Source organism: Perca fluviatilis, chromosome 14 (assembly GCF_010015445.1).
Source record: "Perca fluviatilis chromosome 14, GENO_Pfluv_1.0, whole genome shotgun sequence".
Lineage (NCBI taxonomy): Eukaryota > Metazoa > Chordata > Actinopteri > Perciformes > Percidae > Perca > Perca fluviatilis.
In genome coordinates this window covers 37,176,625-37,198,997 of record NC_053125.1, presented here as the reverse complement: position 1 = coordinate 37,198,997, position 22,373 = coordinate 37,176,625, and the positions used below count along the sequence as shown (strand labels likewise).

At 41.8% G+C, this 22,373-nt stretch overlaps 1 protein-coding gene across 1 annotated transcript in view; it reads left to right on the top strand.

The window, feature by feature from the left end:
* The first annotated feature begins 382 nt into the window (after positions 1-382).
* Positions 383-22,373, top strand: part of LOC120572646 — a 45,376-nt gene continuing 23,385 nt past the window's right edge. Inside the window, exons 1-5 of the mRNA XM_039821964.1 lie at positions 383-467; positions 1,812-1,877; positions 7,390-7,451; positions 11,600-11,703; positions 12,118-12,225. Coding sequence (XP_039677898.1) covers positions 383-467; positions 1,812-1,877; positions 7,390-7,451; positions 11,600-11,703; positions 12,118-12,225 — 425 coding nt within the window. The remainder of the gene's footprint in view (positions 468-1,811; positions 1,878-7,389; positions 7,452-11,599; positions 11,704-12,117; positions 12,226-22,373) is intronic.

Below are 22,373 nucleotides of genomic sequence, written 5' to 3'. Positions count from 1 at the left end.
ATCCTACATTACAGAAAATGTAGTTCTAAAGATCCACTTCTCTCAACAATGTGTCTACTTGTTATAGCCTTGCTGTTACTATTTATTGTTTAAAAGTGTGCACTTCCCTTTACTCTAAAAGATTATTAGGCTGCACTATCTTTGAAATGTTGTAAATGTGGTAAAAGCTCTTGCTCTTTTTATTTATTGTGTCCTGTTTAGCTATTTTACATCACACAACATTGGATTAATGTAAGTAATGAATAAGTGGAATAATTCATTGTGCAGCCATGTCATTTGTGCTTATGAAGGCTCTGGGATGCCAATTTCTTTTATGTTTGTGCATTTTTAGGCCTTTATTCGATAGCACAGCTTTAGACATGAAAGGTGAGAGAGATGGGGGATGGCACGCAGCAAAGAGCAGCACGCCGGACTCAAAACGGCGCGGCTACAGGACTCAGCCAACATGGGGCGAACGCTCTTACTGGGTGAGCAAGAGGCTGCCCCGGGGATGCTAATTTCATACTTAGATTTCCACCTGTAACTTATGTAGCTAGAGGGGAAATCTTTCTGTTGTGTGTTGCTATCTAATGGACATAAGACGTATCGCTGTATGAGGTAATCATGTAGCAACAAATTAATATTATCTTGCGTAATATAATGGGTCACCTTAATCATCATCAAAAAAATTCTTTCAGGAGCCCCACTGAGTGAGACTGAATCAAAACATGGACGTTGTGGGCCGTGAAAACACAACAATTGGCTGAAATATATTGGGTATCTTTTTTAACATACATTATGTTTTATATCAAGCAACATTTCAATGGTTATTTGTTTAACAGAAGCTGAATCCTAACCTGAGAGTCTCCAGTTTACAGTGTTGACTCTTTAGTCCAGCAGAAAGCAGCTTCCCTCCTGAATCCTTCAGGTCATTGTTACTCAGATCCAGCTCTTTCAGACTAGAGGACTTGGAGCTGAGAACTGAGGACAGAGCTTCACAGCTTCTCTCTGATAGATTACAGCCACGCAGCCTAAATATATGAACAGAACATAAGTGCAAACATGTTTATCTGTATTTTATATGACTTACACTTATATTTAGGTAACTACCAGGAAAAGAAAAATGACAACACCTTGTGAAAGATTTGGGCTCCCTTTTCTCACTCATCTTATTATCACCACCTAGTCAACCGGCTGTTTCCTGGACTCTCTCAAAGAAGCGAGAGTGACCCCTCTCCAAAAGAAAGCCACACTCAACCTGTCTGAAGTGAACAACAACAGACCTGTCTCTCTTCTTCCGTTTTCTCCAAAACACTCAAACCTGCTATCTTCAACCAACTCTCTTCTTGTCTTCTTTTCTTCACCAGAACAACCTAGAAACTGTTAGAGCAGCCTCTCTCCTGTCTGTGGTCATCCTTCTGGACCTTTCTGCTGCATCTGAAACAGTGAGCCACCAGAACCTAATTGTCTAAATCTGTGTCTCCGTTTCTGCACACTCTCTGCTCACATGTTATCTTAAAGACCGCACCTACCAGGTAACTTTTAGAGAATCTGTGTCAGAACCTTGTCCTCTCACAATGGGATCCTTCAAGGTTCTGTCGTGGGCCCTCTCCTCTTCTCTCTGTACAACTCCCTCTCAGTTCTGTTTTTCACTCACAAGGCTTTTTTCTACCAAGACTATGCAGATGACACCTGACAAATTCTTTCTTTTTCCCAGTCTGAAACACAAGTACCAGGAAGTATCTCTGCCTGTCTGACTGATATCTCTCATTGAATGTGCACACACCAGTTGGAACTCAACCTTGACAAGACTAAGCTGCTTTTCCTTCCAGGGAAGGGCTCTTCCACCCAGATTGACAACTCTGTGGTAGTCCCCACCAGGGCTGCTAGGAACCTGGGTGTGGCACTCAACAACGAACTCTCCCTCTCTCCCAACAATGCTGCAACAACCCGATCATGTAGATACATGCTGCATAACCTCAGAAGGATACAGCCTTTTCTGACACTCAGTTTCTGGTTCAGGCTCTTGTCAATGGCCAATATGCTTGCTGCTCCCTCACTGTGAGGGACAGCTATAGTCACTCAACGAAATCCAGACTTTTTGCTGTCCTGCCTCCTAAATGGTGGAATGAACTCCTCCTTGACATCTGGATAGCCGAAAGTCTACACATCCTGCACCGCATTGCTAAAAACACATCTCTCCCAACTGTGCCTAAGAAGTTGATGGTTTTATGAAAGAAATTGCACTTACATATTGTATTTTAGCTTATTCGAAGCTAATGTACTTCTATGTGATTCTTGCTCTTCTTAGTTTTACTTACATAGTTGTCTGCACTTGACAGTCACTGTAATTCACTTTGGATAAAATCATCAGGTAAATAAAATGTAATATAATGGATCACACTTAATAGCTTTATAATTCCTGACCTGAGAGACTCAACATTACAGTGTGGATGCGTCAGTCGAAAGCAGCTTCACTTCTGAACTGTATTTGAAATGACTGACACATCTAAAACACATCACATTTCTACGTATGTCCAGACTGAGTTAATGCTTGGACTCCTCCTCTCTCGGTGAGAGGGTGTGTGTGTATGCATGAAATTTGAGCTAGTTGCTCGCTGGCTGTCGTCCTGTCTACACCTCTAGTGCTCTATCATAACAGGGGTGTGTGTATGTGTGTATGTAGGGTTCTGTCAATAAAGTTTTCCCTACTTCTCCTTAGTGAAAAAACGAGTGTGTCTGTGTGTGTTGCGGCCGCTCAGTCGCAGACAGTTCACTCCCCTTTTTTCGCCCAAAGCGTAATTTGATCCAGTCCGCAGCTGTGCGACCCACTTCACACTCTCCCTGCATTTGGATTTCACTGTCAGCTTTCCTGACTTTTTCTCCCAATAATTATTTACCCCTCTAATATACCGAGGATTTTATATTATTATCTTTTCTAGATCCACTACTTAGCGTTTTTGTCCCACCAAGTATGTTGATTATTATACTATATTATTTCTATATAATTTATTAAAACTCCTACGCGTCTGTCTCCTAGGAGTACTCTCTCTAGCCATTTTTAAACCAACACGCTAACAGTCTACTAACCCAAACTAGATAAACATTTGCCACACAAATGAATACACTGACTGCTCACATCATCACGCCAAACACATTAGTACACTGCACAACAACATCAGTACACTGCTTTTCACCTGGGTTTTCGAGACTGGATAGCTATGGGCAAATCGCCCTGTGAGATCACGTTTGCATTTTTGTTTTTTATCTTTACTGCGTGTCCCCAATTTACTTTATGCACTTCTGATTTTTTATTTTTATTTTATATCGTGACACCAGTTCTCCACCAGGTGTCACTCTTAGACCATATCTCGAAACCCAGTTTTCCAGTCAGCTTTTAGACAGCTCTTTCTACGCGAGATGTCTTTACTTAATACATTATTATTAGACAACACTCCTCACTCGAGGTGTCTTTTTACTGGACGACACTCCTCACTCGAGGCGTTCTCAGTTAAACTGGACGACACTCCTCACTCGAGGCGTCTGTCTCTGCGTGCAATATCACTTACAGTACTGGTTAGCCCAATTTTTAATTAAAACCCAAGATGTCTTACCCTCACAGATCCAAAAGAAATTTAGTTTTGAGGTCCGAATGTGAGAATTTTGGTCTTTCTTAAAGACAAAACAGGAATTCTCTTACCTTTAATTTTGGTGCACCATTGGGATCCGGAGAGAAGAGTCTGAGTGTGTGAAGTCCAGCCAAAAAGTTCTGGTTGGCTTCTGTTGGTTTCCTGGTCTTTACCTCACGTCGGGGGTCACCATGTAGGAAAAAAAGCGACCGATTCTACTCTGGCTCTATAAGGCCAGAGTCTTTTAAGAACCACCGGTCACTTCTCAAAGTTTCCCCTTTACTTATTGTGTTCGTTGAAAGGCAGACCAAGAAATTAATACTCAGGATTCGTTCAGTTAAACTATAACAATCTTTAGTAAAATGATATTGCAAACAGATCTTTCATATGCATATGGTTCAGCCGCTCCTTCGAGACTTTCTCTCCCTAGCCACCAACAAAGTCTTTCCGGGTCAGACACCGGACCTTCCTTTTCCCTATTCTTTTATTCATCTTCAGGTTCCTCCTTCCGCCATTGCGTGTGGGCCGCCAATTGGTTGGATATCACTCAGACTTTCTGTCTCCGATATATTCTCCGATATATTCCTATATATATATATATATATATGTATATATAGGAAATGATTGACAGAACGACAATAAGCGGCTTACATCTTTAAATGTGAGAAAACATCAGTGACCATAACTAGTATCCCACCAACAGTTATATGCATGCTTACCAGCAATACATGTTTTAAGGGATCTGTAGTTTACAAGGACGTCATTGCCATGGGGACGAATACAGTGCCTTGCGAAAGTATTCGTCCCCCTTGAACGTTTCGACCTTTTGCCACCTTTTGTCTGTCTCCCTGCCTGCCTGCCTGTCTGCCCGCCCGTCTGTCTGTCTGTCTGTCTGTGTGTCTGTCTGTGTTTCTGTCTGTCTGTCTATCTGAAAACTTTATTTAAAATGGAACAGAGACAGTCAAAGCTGTGGCTCAGGGCCCTGAAGAGGCCTTCAGGATCAACCTGTGTGTCTCTGATGTATTTTGTATTTGCTTCTTCTTGGAAATAAAAAATAAATGTAACGGCAAGGTTTCTTTGCTACTACTGCTGCAGATCAAGTTATCCCAAGTACTTCTCTACAACAACTTGGTCGATGGGCGTCCTCTGCCTTCTCATCATATACAGTGCCTTGCGAAAGTATTCGGCCCCCTTGAACTTTTCGACCTTTTGCCACATTTCAGGCCTCAAACATAAAGATATAAAACTGTAATTTTTTGTGAAGAATCAACAACAAGTGGGTCCCAATTATGAAGTGGAACGAAATTCATTGGCTATTTCAAACTTTTTTAACAAATAAAAAACTGAAAAAAGTGGGGTGCAAAATTATTCAGCCCCTTTACTTTCAGTGCAGCAAACTCTCTCCAGAAGTTCAGTGAGGATCTCTGAATGATCCAATGTTGACCTAAATGACTAATGATGATAAATAGAATCCAGCTGTGTGTAATCAAGTCTCCGGTTATAAATGCACCTGCTCTGTGATAGTCTCAGAGGTCCGTGTAAAGCGCGAGAGCATCATGAAGAACAAGGAACACACCAGGCAGGTCCGAGATACTGTTGTGGAGAAGTTTAAAGCTGGATTTGGATACAAAAAGATTTCCCAAGCTTTAAACATCCCAAGGAGCACTGTGCAAGCGATAATATTGAAATGGAAGGAGTATAAGACCACTACAAATCTACGAAGACCCGGCCGTCCCTCTAAACTTTCAGCTCATACAATGAGAAGACTGATCAGAGATGCAGCCAAGAGGCCCATGATCACTCTGGATGAACTGCACAGATCTACAGCTGAGGCGGGAGACTCTGTCCATAGGACAACAATCAGTCGTATACTGCACAAATCTGGCCTTTATGGAAGAGTGGCAAGAAGAAAGCCATTTCTTAAAGATATCCATAAAGGTGTCGTTTAAAGTTTGCCAAAAGCCACCTGGGAGACACACCAAACATGTGGAAGAAGGTGCTGTGGTCAGATGAAACCAAAATCAAACTTTTTGGCAACAATGCAAAACGTTATGTTTGGCGTAAAAGCAACACAGCTCATCACCCTGAACACACCATCCCCACTGTCAAACATGGTGGTGGCAGCATCATGGTTTGGGCCTGCTTTTCTTCAGCAGGGACAGGGAAGATGGTTAAAATTGATGGGAAGATGGATGGAGCCAAATACAGGACCATTCTGGAAGAAAACCTGATGGAGTCTGCAAAAGACCTGAGACTGGGACGGAGATTTGTCTTCCAACAAGACAATGATCCAAAACATAAAGCAAAATCTACAATGGAATGGTTCACAAATAAACATATCCAGGTGTTAGAATGGCCAAGTCAAAGTCCAGGCCTGTATCCAATCGAGAATCTGTGGAAAGAACTGAAAACTGCTGTTCACAAACGCTCTCCATCCAACCTCACTGAGCTCGAGCTGTTTTGCAAGGAGGAATGGGCAAAAATGTCAGTCTCTCGATGTGCAAAACTGATAGAGACATACCCCAAGGGACTTACAGCTGTAATCGCAGCAAAAGGTGGCGCTACAAAGTATTAACTTAAGGGGGCTGAATAATTTTGCACGCCCAATATTTCAGTTTTTTATTTGTTTAAAAGGTTTTAAATATCCAATAAATTTCGTTCCACTTCATGATTGTGTCCCACTTGTTGTTGATTCTTCACAAAAAATTACAGTTTTATATCTTTATGTTTGAGGCCTGAAATGTGGCAAAAGGTCGAAAAGTTCAAGGGGGCCGAATACTTTCGCAAGGCACTGTATATGATGAGAAGGCAGAGGACGCCCATCGACCAAGTTGTTGTAGAGAAGTACTTGGGATAACTTGATCTGCAGCAGTAGTAGCAAAGAAACCTTGCCGTTACATTTATTTTTTATTTCCAAGAAGAAGCAAATACAAAATACATCAGAGACACACAGGTTGATCCTGAAGGCCTCTTCAGGGCCCTGAGCCACAGCTTTGACTGTCTCTGTTCCATTTTAAATAAAGTTTTCAGATAGACAGACAGACAGAAACACAGACAGACACACAGACAGACAGACAGACAGACAGACGGGCGGGCAGACAGGCAGGCAGGCAGGGAGACAGACAGACAGACAGACAGGCAGGCAGACAGAGAATGTGTAATCACTATGTTCACACCAAAGTGTTTTCGGCAACATGATTACATACAAAGTCAATGCAAAGACACATTATTAGGCTATATTATTATTATTATAATTATTATAATAATAATAATTATTATTATTATTATTATTGTTATTATTATTATTATTATTATTATTATTATTTATGAAGAGTGGGCACAAAAGTCTTTGGGAGAAAAGTTTGACTATCTGGTCAATTCTGGGTAAATGTAGATAAAGTAGAGATATTTTCATTTTGCCTTTGATTTCTACTGACAGTGGTCGTTGGCTGCATCCCCTCTACCCATGGCCAGACAATAGGAGACACGTATATGACCTTTTGAATGAGACTTCCCATACCCATATGAATATTAATTTAATCTGATTCTCTATGTTTTTTTACAGTGTGTTCAGGGGACAGGCAGCTAGCAGATAGTGAGGAGATGTTTGATGTATGTGACAAAACATGTCTAAGCTAAAAAACACGTGACATCACTTAGGGCATCTTTAACCAACTGGCCACCATCCTAGAGAAATCAGCAGCACCTGGTCCCACTCTACATGACTCTGGGATCAAGGTCCTGCTCTATGCAGATGACCTGGTTCTGTAGTCCCCTACAGAACAGGGCTCACAGCAGAACCTGGACCTGCTGGAGCAGTACTGCCAGACCTGGGACCTGGCAGTAAACACTCAAAAGACAAAGATAATGACTTTTCAAAAAAGATCCAGATCTCAAGGAAACGCATACAGCTTCATATGAGGAACACATAAAGTAGACCACTGTACAGATTACAATTATTTAGGACTGAAAATAAGTTCCACTGGAGGTTTTAACCCAGCGATAATGGAGGTGAGAGAGAAAGCACGCAGGGCATTCTTCCAATAAAAAGTAAAATCTATATTACAATCCCAATTAGTATCTGGCTCAAATTATTTGAATCTGTAATAGAACCAACTCTTGGCCTATTTGGACAAAAAACCAGTTGAAATCAAAAGTTTATTGTTTGTTACATTTTCTGTTTTATTTTGAAGGTTGTCTGTTATCCCTTGTGGTTTCTTGTTTTACTTCCTGTTGTATATTTTCCCACCTGTCAGATTACCTATCCCCGCCCTAATGTGATGCAGCTGTGTCTCATTGTGTCCCCTGTTTTGTGTATTTAAGTTCAGTCTTCTTCTTACCCCAGTGTGAGATCGTCTGCTTCCTTGTGTTCAGCTTTCCAGTGGTTTTCCCCATGTCCTGGGGTCTGTAGCAATTGTCAAACATGCTGTTGTTACCATGGAGATGACATAAAACACCTGAAGTCCGTTTCAGGAAGGAGGTTTAACAAACTTTGAGTGTAACCCTGATGTCTGATGTTGATTTACCCTGAGATGGAAACTCAGAGTTTTCAGTTTTCAAAACAGCTGATATGAGTTGGTTCAATCAACTCGGAGTATGTTCACACGTGTGCACCACCACAATAAAAAAAGACAGCATGAATGGAGCCATGATACTACGATTCACCATAGTAACAACCACAAACAAACGGGTCGGCTCCCGACCAGGTTAGGTTGTTACTTTGCGTGAGCATTTGCGGTCATTGCGGTCTTCGAATCAGCTGGTTTTAGAAGTCCCAAGGTCTAGGTATAAACGGTGGGGTTATCAGGCTTTTGCAGTTGCTGTCCCGAAGCTCGAGATTTTTTTAGGCTGGGTTTTAATACATAGTAGTGGTGTGACAATTTCACTCTCTGGTTATTTTGCAACCTTTTCTGATTTTATTGTGTTATATGCTTCATTCTTTTTTATTGTATGTGTTGTTTTGTACTTGGCTCCTGATGTAAACCACTTTCAATACCTACTGGCGCTGTAACGTGCTATTTAAATACATTGTGATTGATTGATTGAAACAGGCAGGCAAAAGTATTCCAGAATGTAGTCAAAGTAAAAAACAGGAAACACAGGAACCAGGGGTCTGTTCCAGATAGAAGGTTTAACAAACTCTGAGTGTAACCCTGATGTCTGAGTTGATTTACCCTGAGATGGAAACTCAGTTTCGGTTTCAGAACAGCTGATTGGAGTTGGTTCAATCAACTCGGAGTAGGTTCCCTCGTTATGCACGTGCACCACCACAATAAAAAGGCAGCATAAATGGAGCCATGATACTACAATTCAACATGGTAACAACCACAAACAAACGGGTCAGCAGAAATACTAATGCGAACATACAGGGAGTTTGAGCATGCATTTCGTTAAAAAAGCAAGACAGAAAATTGCTGCTTGAGTCAATGTGTAAGCATTAACAGTGTATAAATTTCATATTTAATCACAGTTAACTTATAATATTACAGGTGAAAACTGGAATTGTATCACACCTATAATTTCATTTAGGTGCAATCCTGCAGGCGAAAAAGTAAACTATACTAATCCCATTCTGAGGCTGCAGCACCATGATCATTAACAGAACTTTAATGTATAATCATTTATTTCTTTTTAATGGCTCTCACTGGTTTGTGTCCAGGGAACACTACAAAAAAATTTCAGAGCGAGTCACACTTTTCTGATTGCTCTGCATACAGTGGCTTTACTGTTTTACAGTATGATCCGCTACACTGTTATAAAGAAAACTGCCGTTTGCAAAAAACGTAATGCGACACAAAGAATCTGCTGGGATGTTAAAGCCTGTCCACGATGGTTGATGTTAGTGATATGAGGACGGATAAGGTATCCACATATCTAATGGACCTGTCTACAATGGTTGATGTTAGTGATATGAGGACAGATAAGGTATCTACATATCTAATGGACTGTGATAAAAAATACCTCTCAAATCGGTTATGTGGAAATGAAAAAACATCTAGGGACTCAATATCATCTCCCGACGTAAACTCTCTGTGAAGTAATACAGCTTTTTCATCAACGGGATCGTCGACAAAAGGACATGACATTTTATAATATGCCTAAAAATAAGTTTTTTTATTCATGCAGATAAAAAGCTGCATTAAAATGCACCTGATACAGACTGAATGAATGAATGAGGAAATGAGAGAGAAGAATCCTCGAGTTTCTTGAAGAAAACCTGCTCCCGACCAGGTTAGGTTCACAAGCTCAGTTACCATAGTAACTGACTCTGAGGTGAAGTTACCATAGTAACTGACTCTGAGGTGAAGTTACCTCTCTTTCTGAAACAGAAAACCCAGAGTTTCCCTCATCTCAGGGTTAACTAATTCAGAGTTTTCACTAAACCTGCTTTCTGAAATGGACCCCTGGGTGGTATTTCAGGTAGAAGGTTTAACAAACTCTGAGTGTAACCCTGATCTCTGAGTTGATTTACCTTGAGATGAGAAACTCTGAGCTTTCGGTTTCAGAACAGCTGATATGAGTTGGTTCAATCAACACAGAGTAGGTTCACTCAGGGTTACACATGTGCACCACCACAATAAAAAGGCAGCATGAATGGAGCCATGATTCTACGATTCACCATGGCAATAACCACAAACAAATGGGTCGGTGGAAATACTTATGCACACAAACAGCGAGTTTAAAAAAAAAAACACAGTGGCTGCTGCAAAAGAGAGAGAATTTGCTTTGGAGAAAATTGCTGCTAGAATAAATGCGTATATTCCAATATAGTGTATATCATATTTAATCATAAGTATAGCCTAATATTACTGGTGAAATGTTATTGAACATATAATCTATTTCATTTAGATGCAACACTGCGGACAAAAAATTACTACGTATGCCTACTAATCCCATTCTGAGGCTGCAGCACCATCATTATCAGAATTATAATCCATAATCTTTTATTTCAAAGGGTTTACCGCATTCACCTGCATTACTGTGGAACTCCTTTTAAAAACACGTTTTAGAGCCATCAAGTCACTCTTCTGACGGCGTTTTGCTACAGTGGATTTACTAAAATGCTCCGCATCACCAATGTTGTAAAGACAAATGCCGTTTGCAAAAAAACGTAATGCGACACAAATAATCTGCTGGGATGTAAGAGCATAGAAGGGTGACGCTAGTGATGAGGACGGATAAGGTTATGTAGGCTTCATAACTGATAGACTGGGAAGAAAACCGATACCGCTCAAATAGGAAGTTATCTAAAAATGAAAATGTCGAGGTTTCAATATCATCTCCCGACATATAACACCCTGCGAAGTAAAGCAGCTTCTTCATCAACGGGATCATTGACAAAAGGAAATGCCATGTTTTGAGAAATAAAACGTTTTATAGTCTGCCTAACACGGTTAATAAACCAACATAATATTTTTTTATTCATGCCGATAACAAGCTGCGCTAAAATGCGTCTGATCCAGACTGAATGAATGAATGAGGAAATGAAAGAGCGCTGTGTCAGAGTGAGGAGACTGAGAGAAACTCGAGGTTTTTTGAAGAAAACCTACTTCCGACCAGGTTAGGTTCACAGGCTCAGTTACCATAGTAACTGACTCTGAGGTGAAGTTCTGAAACAGAAAATCCAGAGTTTCCCTCATCTCAGGGTTAACAAACTCAGAGTTTTCACTAAACCTGTTTTCTGAAACGGACCACTGTTCTCCTGAATGTTTGTTTTCTCTTGGATTTTTGACCATTGGCTCTTTCCTTGATTACCATTTTGCCTGCTGTTCTGGACACAGTTGCTGTAAGTTTATTTGTTGCTCAAATAAACCATTTGGTTTTACGTACCTGAGTTGTGTATCTGTGGGTCACAATTACAGGTACACAGAAAAACCACCAACAATGCCTGCAGAGCTGAACTAGGCCAATTCCCACTATTCATCAAAATTCAAAAACGTGCAATCAAATATTGGCTATATCTAAAAAACAGTGACCCCCACTCCTATCAGCAGAAAGCCCTGCAACACCCAGAGCTGAGCAAAGAGAAGAGTACCCTCACTCAGCTGGTCCTGACGGTCCGTTCACTTCCTGACCCTGTTCTGCCTCAGGACCAGTCTGGGAACCAACCAATCAGAGTTAACCAAATTATAACACAACAGAAACTAAATTACATCACCAACTGGAACACACAAACAAAAGCACAAAGCCAAAAGCAGTGCTATCTGTCTCTAAAGAGAGAGTACAGATCTATCTGTCCCTAAAGAGAGAGTACAGTGTGGCAGACTACCTCACCACAGTTACTGATACTAAACTAAGAACTATATTGACCAAGTACAGACTCAGTGAGCACAACCTGGCCATCGAGACAGGCCGCTACAAACAATCATGAGCTGTGCAAGAGAGACGAAGTTGAGACAGAGCTGCACTTCCTGACAGAATGCGCAGCTGCTTCTGACTGGCTGAACTACAGCTCAGACCGGCCCTCTGCTCTGACGTCATACTGACATTTCTAGGTTTGGATTTAAAGGTGTGAGGAAGTGATGAACACAGACAGCAGCAGCGTCTGTCAGTGTCTGCAGACGGATGAGGAGGAGGAGGACGTCTCTCTGATCTCATCTGGACGGGACTTTAACAGGTGAGCAGCCTGACAGGTAACATTACACACCTTTGATGAAGAAACTCTGCTGTCACTCCTTATATTTGGGGGATTCATAATACATGTCAACACTGGTGTTTACTGTTTTTAGATCTGAGTATTCACTAATTAATTTACTAATTATTGTGTGATTTGTGACTTTTTGGCCAAAATGAGCCTTTATATGTTCAGTGAAGTCCGATTGAATCAACAGGAAACAAGTTAGATTTCACTTCACTTCTGAGAAATGAGGAAGTGTCTTTCTGCTCCGACAGCCTGAATACTTTTTACTCTCTGACTGAAACTAGATCGGTTATTTACTTTCTGACAGCACTAAACTACACGCCCACAGCTGTTTGTAGTCTTTATCTGGAGACAAAGTTAGGAGACTCCATGTTGGGGATGTGGGGCCTGTGATCTACTCCTGTTCATAGACGTCGATTTCGGTGGGTATGCGTACCTATCAGATTTCGTCATGAGTCATTTTGTACCCACCACTTTTTTTGAGCGACAGATGCCAACTAATCTACAAAAATCTCTAGACCATAGGTGTCAAACTCATTTTCCCAGAGCGCCACACTGGAAAAAAGAAACACTCCCAGGGCCAGACATGGAGAGTTTATTGACGTGCTTTTTGTTACTGCATGTCACTTTTTTAAACATTTTGGTAGCTTTTTTTTCCTCATTTTTGTTTTTGTTCAGACTTTTTTATGGCTTTCTCAGACATTTCTCACCTTTTTGTGAATTTGTTGCTTTTGCCGACATTTTTGTTGACATGAAGCCCTAAAAAAGTCATCAATAGAGTTCCTTAGCCATCGTAGAATTTAGCAAATCAAGCAAAACTAAAATAATTTTTTTTTAACAACGTTTTTCACAGCCTGAATATGAACTCTCTTCTGGGGGAATTTCTGAATCTCAGAGTTGGCAAATCTGCCATATTCTGCTTTGAATGTCAGGTAAATGTTTTAAAAAAAACTAGGCAGGCCAAAATGTATTGTGAACCCAAATTGATATACGGGGCAGGATCTAACTCTGCAAGGGGCCAGATTTGGCCAGCGGGCCTCGGGTTTGACACATGTGGTCTAGACCAAGAGGTCAAAGTGTGTCTTTAATGTTGGATGTTGTGTTATCTTGTGTAATGACTGGAGTTATCTGACTGGTTGTGCCTCCTGTTCTAGTTTGACTCAGTCAGTCTGCTTTCCGGCTCTGTGGAGTTGGTGTGGGTGAAGTGCTCCATCTGGTGGACTGATAGCACAACTACAGCTCATCTGTGGCTTAAATATCACATTGTTATGGTTTTGTATTTTCCTCCTAGGTGCTACAAAAAATGTCCCCACAACCTTTTTCTTAGGGCTGCACGATATGAGGGATATATGCGACTACTTTGTTAGTATTCTGCTAAAATACAACACATTATTTGTTGAATAAGAAAAAATGTATTTATGTTATTTCCAATATTCTTTTATTTAACAAAATTGAACATTGAACTGAATACAAAAGACATCAATAAAAAAGAAATAATTACATTTTAAAGTGCAGTTTTCTACTCTATAAACTAACTCAAAAAATCCCTGAGTGTAATATCATAGTCTTTCCAGATGTGTTTATAGTTGAAGTTATCATGATGATAAAAAACAACAATGATATTTTGTGCAGCCAAAGTTGTAATTGTGTTTTAGTTTTTAAAGTGAATGATGTTGGTTGTGGTTGGGTTCTTGTTGTGGCGTCTTCACTGTGAACTAGTTCACAATCCACACGGTCCACTCCTTTTATAACAGAGAAAAACACTCTTTTATTTTCATACAAATGGGAACAAACAACTTGAGACTCTCAACTGACCATTGACAGGGTTTCAGCTATAAACTGGTGTCTGGTTGACTTTTTTCACTGGCATCAAATCCTTAAAGAGCCTGAACGTGCTTGAAAACTTACTTTTCTTTTGTGCATTGGGTTGTCAGAAAGCTTCGTTAGTTTCCTACCAGTCAGAGCTGATGGTTCTCCATGTCAAGCTAAGCACTCAGGCTACATCTACAATGCTCTGTTTGGGTTTGAAAACAAATATCTTTTGCTACATTTACGCCTCTTATCCACACTAGTACAACGTTTCCGAGCCCCTAAAATGAAGACATTTGGAAAACAGTGGTGCCTACGTTTGGGTTTGAAAACTCTGGGGTTGTTTCGTAGTCTGGACGGACACAAATGGAGATCTTTGGAAATGGCGACGCATGTCTAGGCCTAGTTTCAGGCTCCCAGACCATGGTCACATCATGATCTGTACACATTCTAACAATGTTGTTGTTGCTTTTCATATGTACCATTCAGAGGCCCTGCTGGATCAAGACAAGTAATTGTGGTTTTCTTAAACCTCCTGTGGATTTTAAATATAAAAACTGAAATATAATTTATTTCACAGTATATTTCCTCATTTGTAAACTCTGAGAAACTCAAACTGTTGTTGTAAAGTACCCTTCTGCCATTTAGTGGCTCTTATTTTGGCATTCTGTCCCTAAAAAACTTTAAATCAAAAATCCAATCATGGATTTTGAAAACCAGAGCTTTTTATAAAAAATAAAGTAGAGACCAATGTTGGCTTCCTGATTGGGTGTTGTTGGTCCCGCAGTGTCCTTCCCTGATTCATCACGACCCTATCACATGACCCTTTTCCAGAAGAACATCAACTTTGACTACCAATGGTTTTCCTGATCTTGTTGCTGTTGCTAGCAGCTGTTGTGCAGTTAAGTTCTCCATTTAATAACATGAATACATGTCATCAACAATACAAGTATTATTTGAGTCATTTGCGACAATTCCTGTGTCAAGTGGTGTAACCAACCTTACACTGTGTTAGATGTGGATGAGGCCTAAGGATCATTTTGTTTTTGTTAGAATGAGCCCTTCATATCTACATAGGGAGCAGGTCTTGTTTACGAAGTAGTAGTATCCAATGATAATCCTGTTTTACCGAGGGTACGGCACTGCACGATCTGTTCCACACTAGCCTCCACCTAACGTAAGTTTAGCTGACGGCTAATTCAGCTAACTGCTAGCTGACAGCTAGATTCAGTCTAAAATAACGTCAAGTCAAACTTAATGGGAAAAGCAGGCTACGGCTAAATTAAGACTTAAATACAGTAATAACAATAAAGAAAAGTATTGACTGGTTGTATTTTAAATGAGCACAAATAAAGTAGAACTGATGTAACAGCTGTTATATATGTTAACGTTTATTTTCAGGTTTTATTTTGAGGGTCTTTTAAAGTTATTACATGCTGTCTCAGCTAGCAGTTAGCCGAATTAGCTACAACAGCGCAAGCGTGAACATCTTGCGCATGCGCAGAATGGATCGTGTACCGACACCAACATTTGCAGCATCCTGAGCCTTTTTGGTAAGGTTCCTAAGAAATCTCAAAATAACTATCCAAAAAAAATTGAAACTTTTTGGCAACATTTACTGTCTTCTGCAACTTCATTGCAACAAACCTACAAAAGAAATTTCAACTTTTATTGCAATTTTTTACAAAAGCTCCTGCGAAATCAGGCACTTTGGGCCGCAACAATCTCAAAAAAAGACTGTGAAATCCTGGAGGGACTGCCCTTATGTTTATTCAGGTGTTATGGTGCGCATTCACCAGTGTTATTTTATTGTTGTGGTGCGCGTAGGCTACTCCTGATTTTGTCAGTCATCTCATCTCTTATATGCAGTGACATAACGAGCCAACACCTGGCCCCTATGTAGGATTATCAAGGCGGCACCCCCCTACTACAGCAAGTGATGACAGAGCAATGTCCACATGTAAGCTACCATGAATAGGACAGGCTAGGATCATAGAGACACAGCATTTCCTGTTTTTCACCTTTATGAGGCAAAAAAATGGCTGGTAAAAAGTCACTGTGGCAGGTGGTCAAAAAAGTGCGGGGTATTCAGTTGGTCGCAATCTGCAAACTCACCACTAGATTCTACACACTGGACCCACAGAGCAACAGCTGGAGCTCTAACTGGCCAGACTAAATAAATTCCACCAGCTCCTGTGTTCACCAATCAGAACTCCTGTTGCTGCTCTGAGACATCTGTATTACAGTTTTACTTCAGTTTTACAGAACTGTCTGATTTTAGCAGGAAACGACAATGACGGCAGAGGACCTTTTCAACACTCTGGAGGATTTAGGAGAAGATGAATTTAAGAAATTCAAATGGCATCTGCACCAGCCAAACATCCTGGAAGGTTACCAAAGCATCAAAGTGGCCACACTGGAGAAGAACGCAGAAAGGCATGACACAGTGGATGTGATGGTTGAAACCTATACACTTCATGGAGCTCTGAAGGTGACCAAGAAGGTTTTAGAGAAGATCAATAGGAATGATCTAGTGCAGAGTCTGCCAGACACCAGCTCAGGACCAGAAGGTCAGTCAATCTTTTTAATATGTATTTTTAGTTAGAAAGACTGGGGAATGAAGTTTGCTTTTGTACACAGTGACATACTGTATGTAATGGGTTGACTGACTGTGAGGAGTATTTGTGTGTCTTTTAATTACATTTTCTTTAATTGTGTGAGTGCTGTTGCTGTTTATGACAGTAATTCCATCCATCCATCCATCCATCTTTGTCTGCTTATCTGGGGTCAAGTCGCGGGGGCAGTAGCTCCAGCAAGGGAACCCAAACTTCCCTTTCCTGAGGCATTCCCAGGCCAGGGTGGAGATATAATCTCTCCTCACTGATGACTGTCCTTATCACCATCTTTAAGGAGACGCCAGCCACCCTCCTGAGGAAACCCATTTTGGCCGCTTGTACCCTGAATCTGGTTGTTTCGATCATTACCCAGCCTTCCTGACCATAGGTGAGGGTAGGAATGAAAACTGACCAGTAGATCGAAAGTTTTGCCTTCTGGCTCAGCTCTCTTTTCGTCACAATGGTGCAATAAATTGAATGTAATGCCGTCCCCGCTGTGCTGATTCTCCAACCAATCTCCCTCTCCATTGTCCCCTAACTCACGAACAAGACCCCAAGGTATTTGAACTCCTTCACTTGGGGTAAGGACTCATTCCCTACCTGAAGTAGGCACTCCATCGGTTTCCTGCTGAGAACTCAGATTTTGAGGTGCTGATCCTCATCCCCTGATCCTCAACCGGTCCAGTGAGTGCTGAAGGTCACAGGCTGATGATGTCATCAGGACCACATCATCTGCAAAAAGCAGCGATGACATCCCTAGCCCACCGGACTGCAATCCTTCCCAACCGACTATGCCTCGATATCCTGCCCATAAATAATACAAACAGGATTGGTGACAAAGCGCAACCTTGGCAGAGCCCAACCCTCACCTAAAACAAGTGTGACATACTGCCGAGGAACCGGACACAGCTCTCACTTTGTCATACAGAGATTGAATGGCCCTGAGAAGGGACCCCCTCACCCCATACTCCCGCAGCACCTCCCACAGTATATCCAGGGAAACCTGGTCATACACCTTCGCCAGATCCACAAAACACATGTAGACCAGATGGGCATACTCCCAGACTCCCTCTAGGATCCTTGCAAGAGTGAAGAGCTAGTCCGTTGTTCCATGACCAGGACAGAATCTGCATTGTTCCTCTTCAAACAGAGGTTAGACTATCGGCCGAACCCTCCTTTCCAGCTGAGAAGTGTGATAGCCCTGTAATTGGCACACATCGTCTGGTACCCCTTTTTAAACAGAGGAACCACCAGCCCGGTCTGCCACTCCTTTGGCACTGTCCCAGACTTACACGCAATATTGAAGAGGCGTGTCGTCCAAGACAGCCCCGCCACACCCAGAGCCTTGAGCATTTCTGGACGGATCTCGTCAATCCCAGGGGCTTTGCCACTGTGGAGTTGTTTGACTACCTCAGTGACTTCCACCAGGGAAATTGACGACAATCCCCCATCATCCTCCAGCTCTGCCTCTTCCCTGACCACCGATGTCCACCACGCTGTTCGTGGGTTACTGCCCCTTGAGGCACCTAAGACCCTGAGACCACAGCTCCCTGCTGCAGCTTCAGCAATGGAAACTTTGAACGTTGTCCATTAGGGTTCAATGCCCCCAGCCTCCACAGGGATGCACGAAAAGCTCCGCTGGAGGAGACAGGGGCCTCCTCAGATGTTCCCAATTTACCCGCACTACCCCCTGACCCAACTGACCACCAGATGGTGATCGGTTGACAGCTCAGCCCCTCTCTTTACCCAAGTGTCCAAAACATCAGATCAGATGAAACGATTATACAATTGATTATTGACATTCGGCCTAGGGTGCTCTGGTACCAAATACACTTACGAGCATCTCTATGTTCGAACATGGTGTTCATTATAGACAATCCATGCCAACACAGATGTCCAACAGCGAACTACCACTCTGGTTTAGATCAGGGAGGCCGTTCCTCCCAATCACGCCTCTCCATGTGTCTCCATCATCGCCCACGTGCGTGTTGAAGTCCCCCAGCAAGACCATGGATTCCGCAATGAAACCCCATGCAGGATCAATTTCAAGGTCTCCAAGAAGGCAGAATACTCCGAGCTTTTGTTTGGTGCATATGCTCAAACAACAGTCAGAGTTCCCCCCCTCACAACCCGCAGGCGTAGGGAGGCGACCCTCTCGTCTACCGGGGTAAACTCTAACGTAGTGGCGCTCAGCTGGGGGCTTGCACCTCACACCCTGGGCAACTCCGGAGAAGAAAAGATTCCAATACCTATCCAGGAGTACAGTTACAAAACCCAGACTGTGCGTAGAGGTAAGCCCCACCAGATCTGATTGGTAGCGCTCCACCTCCTGCACAGGTTCCGGCTCCTTCCCCCAAAGAGAAGTGATATTCCTCAGAGCCAGCCTCTGCTGCCTGGGTCTGCACCGTCAAGGCCCCTGACTTTCACTGCCACCCGTGTGGCAGCGCACCCGACCCCAGCGGTTCCTCCCACTGGTGGTGGGCCCATGGGATGTAAAGGGAGGTACCATATTCCTTCTTTGGGCGGTGCCTGGCCGGGCTCGGTGGCAAACCCGGCCACCATGCGCTTGCTGACAAGCCCTCCATCTGGGCCTGGCTCCAGATGGGGGCCACGGGTTTCCTCTGGGCAGGGTAACTCTACCTCTTCCTTGTTCACTCATAGGGTTTTTGAACCATTCTTCATCTGGCCCCTCACCTGAGACCACTTTGCCATGGAAGACCCTAAGAGGAGCACCAAGCTCCAAACAACACAGCCCTCAGGTTCATAGGGACTCACAAACCTCTCCACCACTATAAGGTCACGGTTTCCGGAGGGGTGACAGTAATTCGTCAATGATAATTAAAATGTTACTACGCATTTCCATACAGAGTCAGTGGATGTCAGTGATGTTGGAAAGACTTCAGAGAACAGAGGAACTCCCTCATCTCAGAGCAAAGGTAAGCTGCTGTATTCTCTGGTAAGTATGGAAGCCCTGAGTGACAAAGTGTACTTTTAAAGATTGAAAAAATATAGTCCAAGTAAGTTAGTGACTCCATTCTCCAACAAGTTAGTTATGGTGTACTACAATTTACTTGAAGAACTTTAGCTTTCCGAGCTAATATGAAAGTGTTGACATATGAAAGCATCAAATGTTCCTTTTAGATGAAAGAAATTAGCAGATCTCCAGTAGTTCCTCGTCCCCCGTACCATTATGATACGAACAATTATAAACCACAGTGTGAGTAAAACATTCCCTGGTGATCAGTTGAATAACATGCATGAGCAAATGACAATAATTCATGCTCATCACATATTGAAGCTGAAGGATGAGAAACAGCCAACTATTTAGATTCGACGGAGGGAGTCTGAGAGAGATGTGTGTGAATTGTAATGTTCATTGGATCAATCAAGTAAAACCAGTAATAATCACATTATTTCTCTCTTTTTCAGTGGATGCCAGTTGTGATGAAGAAACTAAAGGTATATTAGGAAAGATTATAAAAGTATTTGCTTTGTCAAGTGTTTACAAATATTGTTAAAAAAGTCCATCTTAAATATTGAAATAGTTGATTATTTTCTAAAGCCAATCTATGTCTACCAGAAATGACAAATTAGATGTCATAACTTACAGAAATACAGTTAGCCTAAAACTAACATTTGGATATTTAAGTACTTGCGGCTGATGCCTCAGCAGGCTTTGACATAGCAAGGGCCGATGGTCCGGGTCCAGTAAAACAACGGTCGGGCAAGTTGATTGGCCAGTCGCTGGTCCTTTTGCACCTTCATCAGCGGCTGCAGCAACTCAAACCCAGCCACACCAGAGATTCTGCCCACTCTCCTCTTTCGCTGGGAGGGAGGTGGAGGGTCCTTGGGGTGCGCAATAATTACTAGCACGCTAAGTAAGCTTCCAAAGTGCTGCGTCCTAACGCTGTCGGAAACTTTACAATCATTTCAAAATGAACACAGAAAATAGCCCAGTAAACATGGCTTGGAAATATTCAGATTACTACAACATGAACACGAAGAGTAAACACAGTTGTTACCAGATGGCTGTTGTTTGAATGAAATAATTTTACTTTAAATATCAGATTTGTTTGTTTCATAATTTAAGAACAATAATTAATACATACCAAAACCATATCCCAAAAGTTGTCAATGATTACTCTTTTTTTAACCAAAATACACAATATTGATTCATGATAACAATCATCAATATTGGGAGTTTACAAAGAGTGAGTGAATGCAGCAGTGAAACTGTAGCCATGCTCTGGCCTTTCAATGTAAATTAAAACAAGCATTACTGTAGAATAACTATGAGTTATTAGAGTGCAAATCCAACTAAATTGACTGAACTCATATTTGTAGATGCAGAATATTTTTTTGGTTTGTTGTATGGATGAATCGTTACAATGTATATTTGATTAGTAAATTAACAAGAATCAGTTTTTTCAGTCGGCAGCACACACTTTGTAAGTCATCCCACCAAACAGCATTTTTATGTTTTTTTACTAGCAAACGGCATTGACAAGAAGGAACGTTCAGACAACACAAAGTCAATGGAGAACAGAGAATTATTTTTCCGATAGTTCCGTAATTGAATGAACTCGGTCTCTATTTAGTTCTACTCTTTACAGTCCCTGTATCGTTCGGCTTAGTGATAAAAATCTAGCTTCTATCTTCACATAGTGATATTTCCTACAACAATGTCACTAAATTCACCCCAACTAACTATGCACCTGAACAGTTTATGATGTTGTAATCCTTTAAAATCAAAACTCACATATTCTGTGTTTTCATGTGTGGTTAAGGAGATATGATGCAATATGCATTTTTTGGTTATGGCAGAAAGAAAATTGGAAGCCATGGTCACCTCGAGGAGTCTTTGCAATGGCTACATTTCTAAAAATGAAAGTGTCCCACATTCCATGCTTTTATAAAAGAGTGAACATATCAACCAAGCTATAATGCTTCTACATCTGTAGACAAACAGCCTGATACTTGGTTTTTATATTTTTGTTCAACACAGACGGGATGGTTCCGGTACCAAAGCCAGCACGGCATATCTCAGAATACAAAAAAAAGATTCAGCCAAACTTCAAAGACCGTTACAAGGAAATACAAGAAGGGTTGACGGAGGAGAAACAACCTCTGGATAAGATGTACACACATCTGACTGTCACAGCTGGGGGTGAGGTACACATCAACACACAGCATGAGGTCAGACAGATTGAGACAGTGAAACCAGCAGATACAGAGACAATAATTAAACTTTGTGACATGTTCAAACACCCCTCTGGAAAAGATAGCTCCATAAGAACAGTGCTGACTAAGGGAATCGCAGGAATTGGAAAAACATTTCTTGTGCACAAGTTTGTGTTGGACTGGGTTGAAGGAAGAGCCAATCAAGATGTGCATCTCGTTTTCCCCTTCACCTTCCGTGAGCTGAATTCATGGAAGGAATGTATCTGGGAGACCAAAGACATCAAGAAAGAAGCTCTTAATCACATCTTTACAGAGCTGCAGTCAACAGGAAACACCAACTTTGACAGGAGTGAATTCAAACTTCTGTTTATTTTGGATGGACTGGATGAGAGCTGCCTTGATCTGGACTGCTCTACCAATAAAAACAAGGCAGTTAAAATTGATGTGACAGCGCCGACCTCAGTGGACAAGCTGCTGACGAACCTCATCAAGAAGAAACTGCTTCCCTCTGCTCGTCTC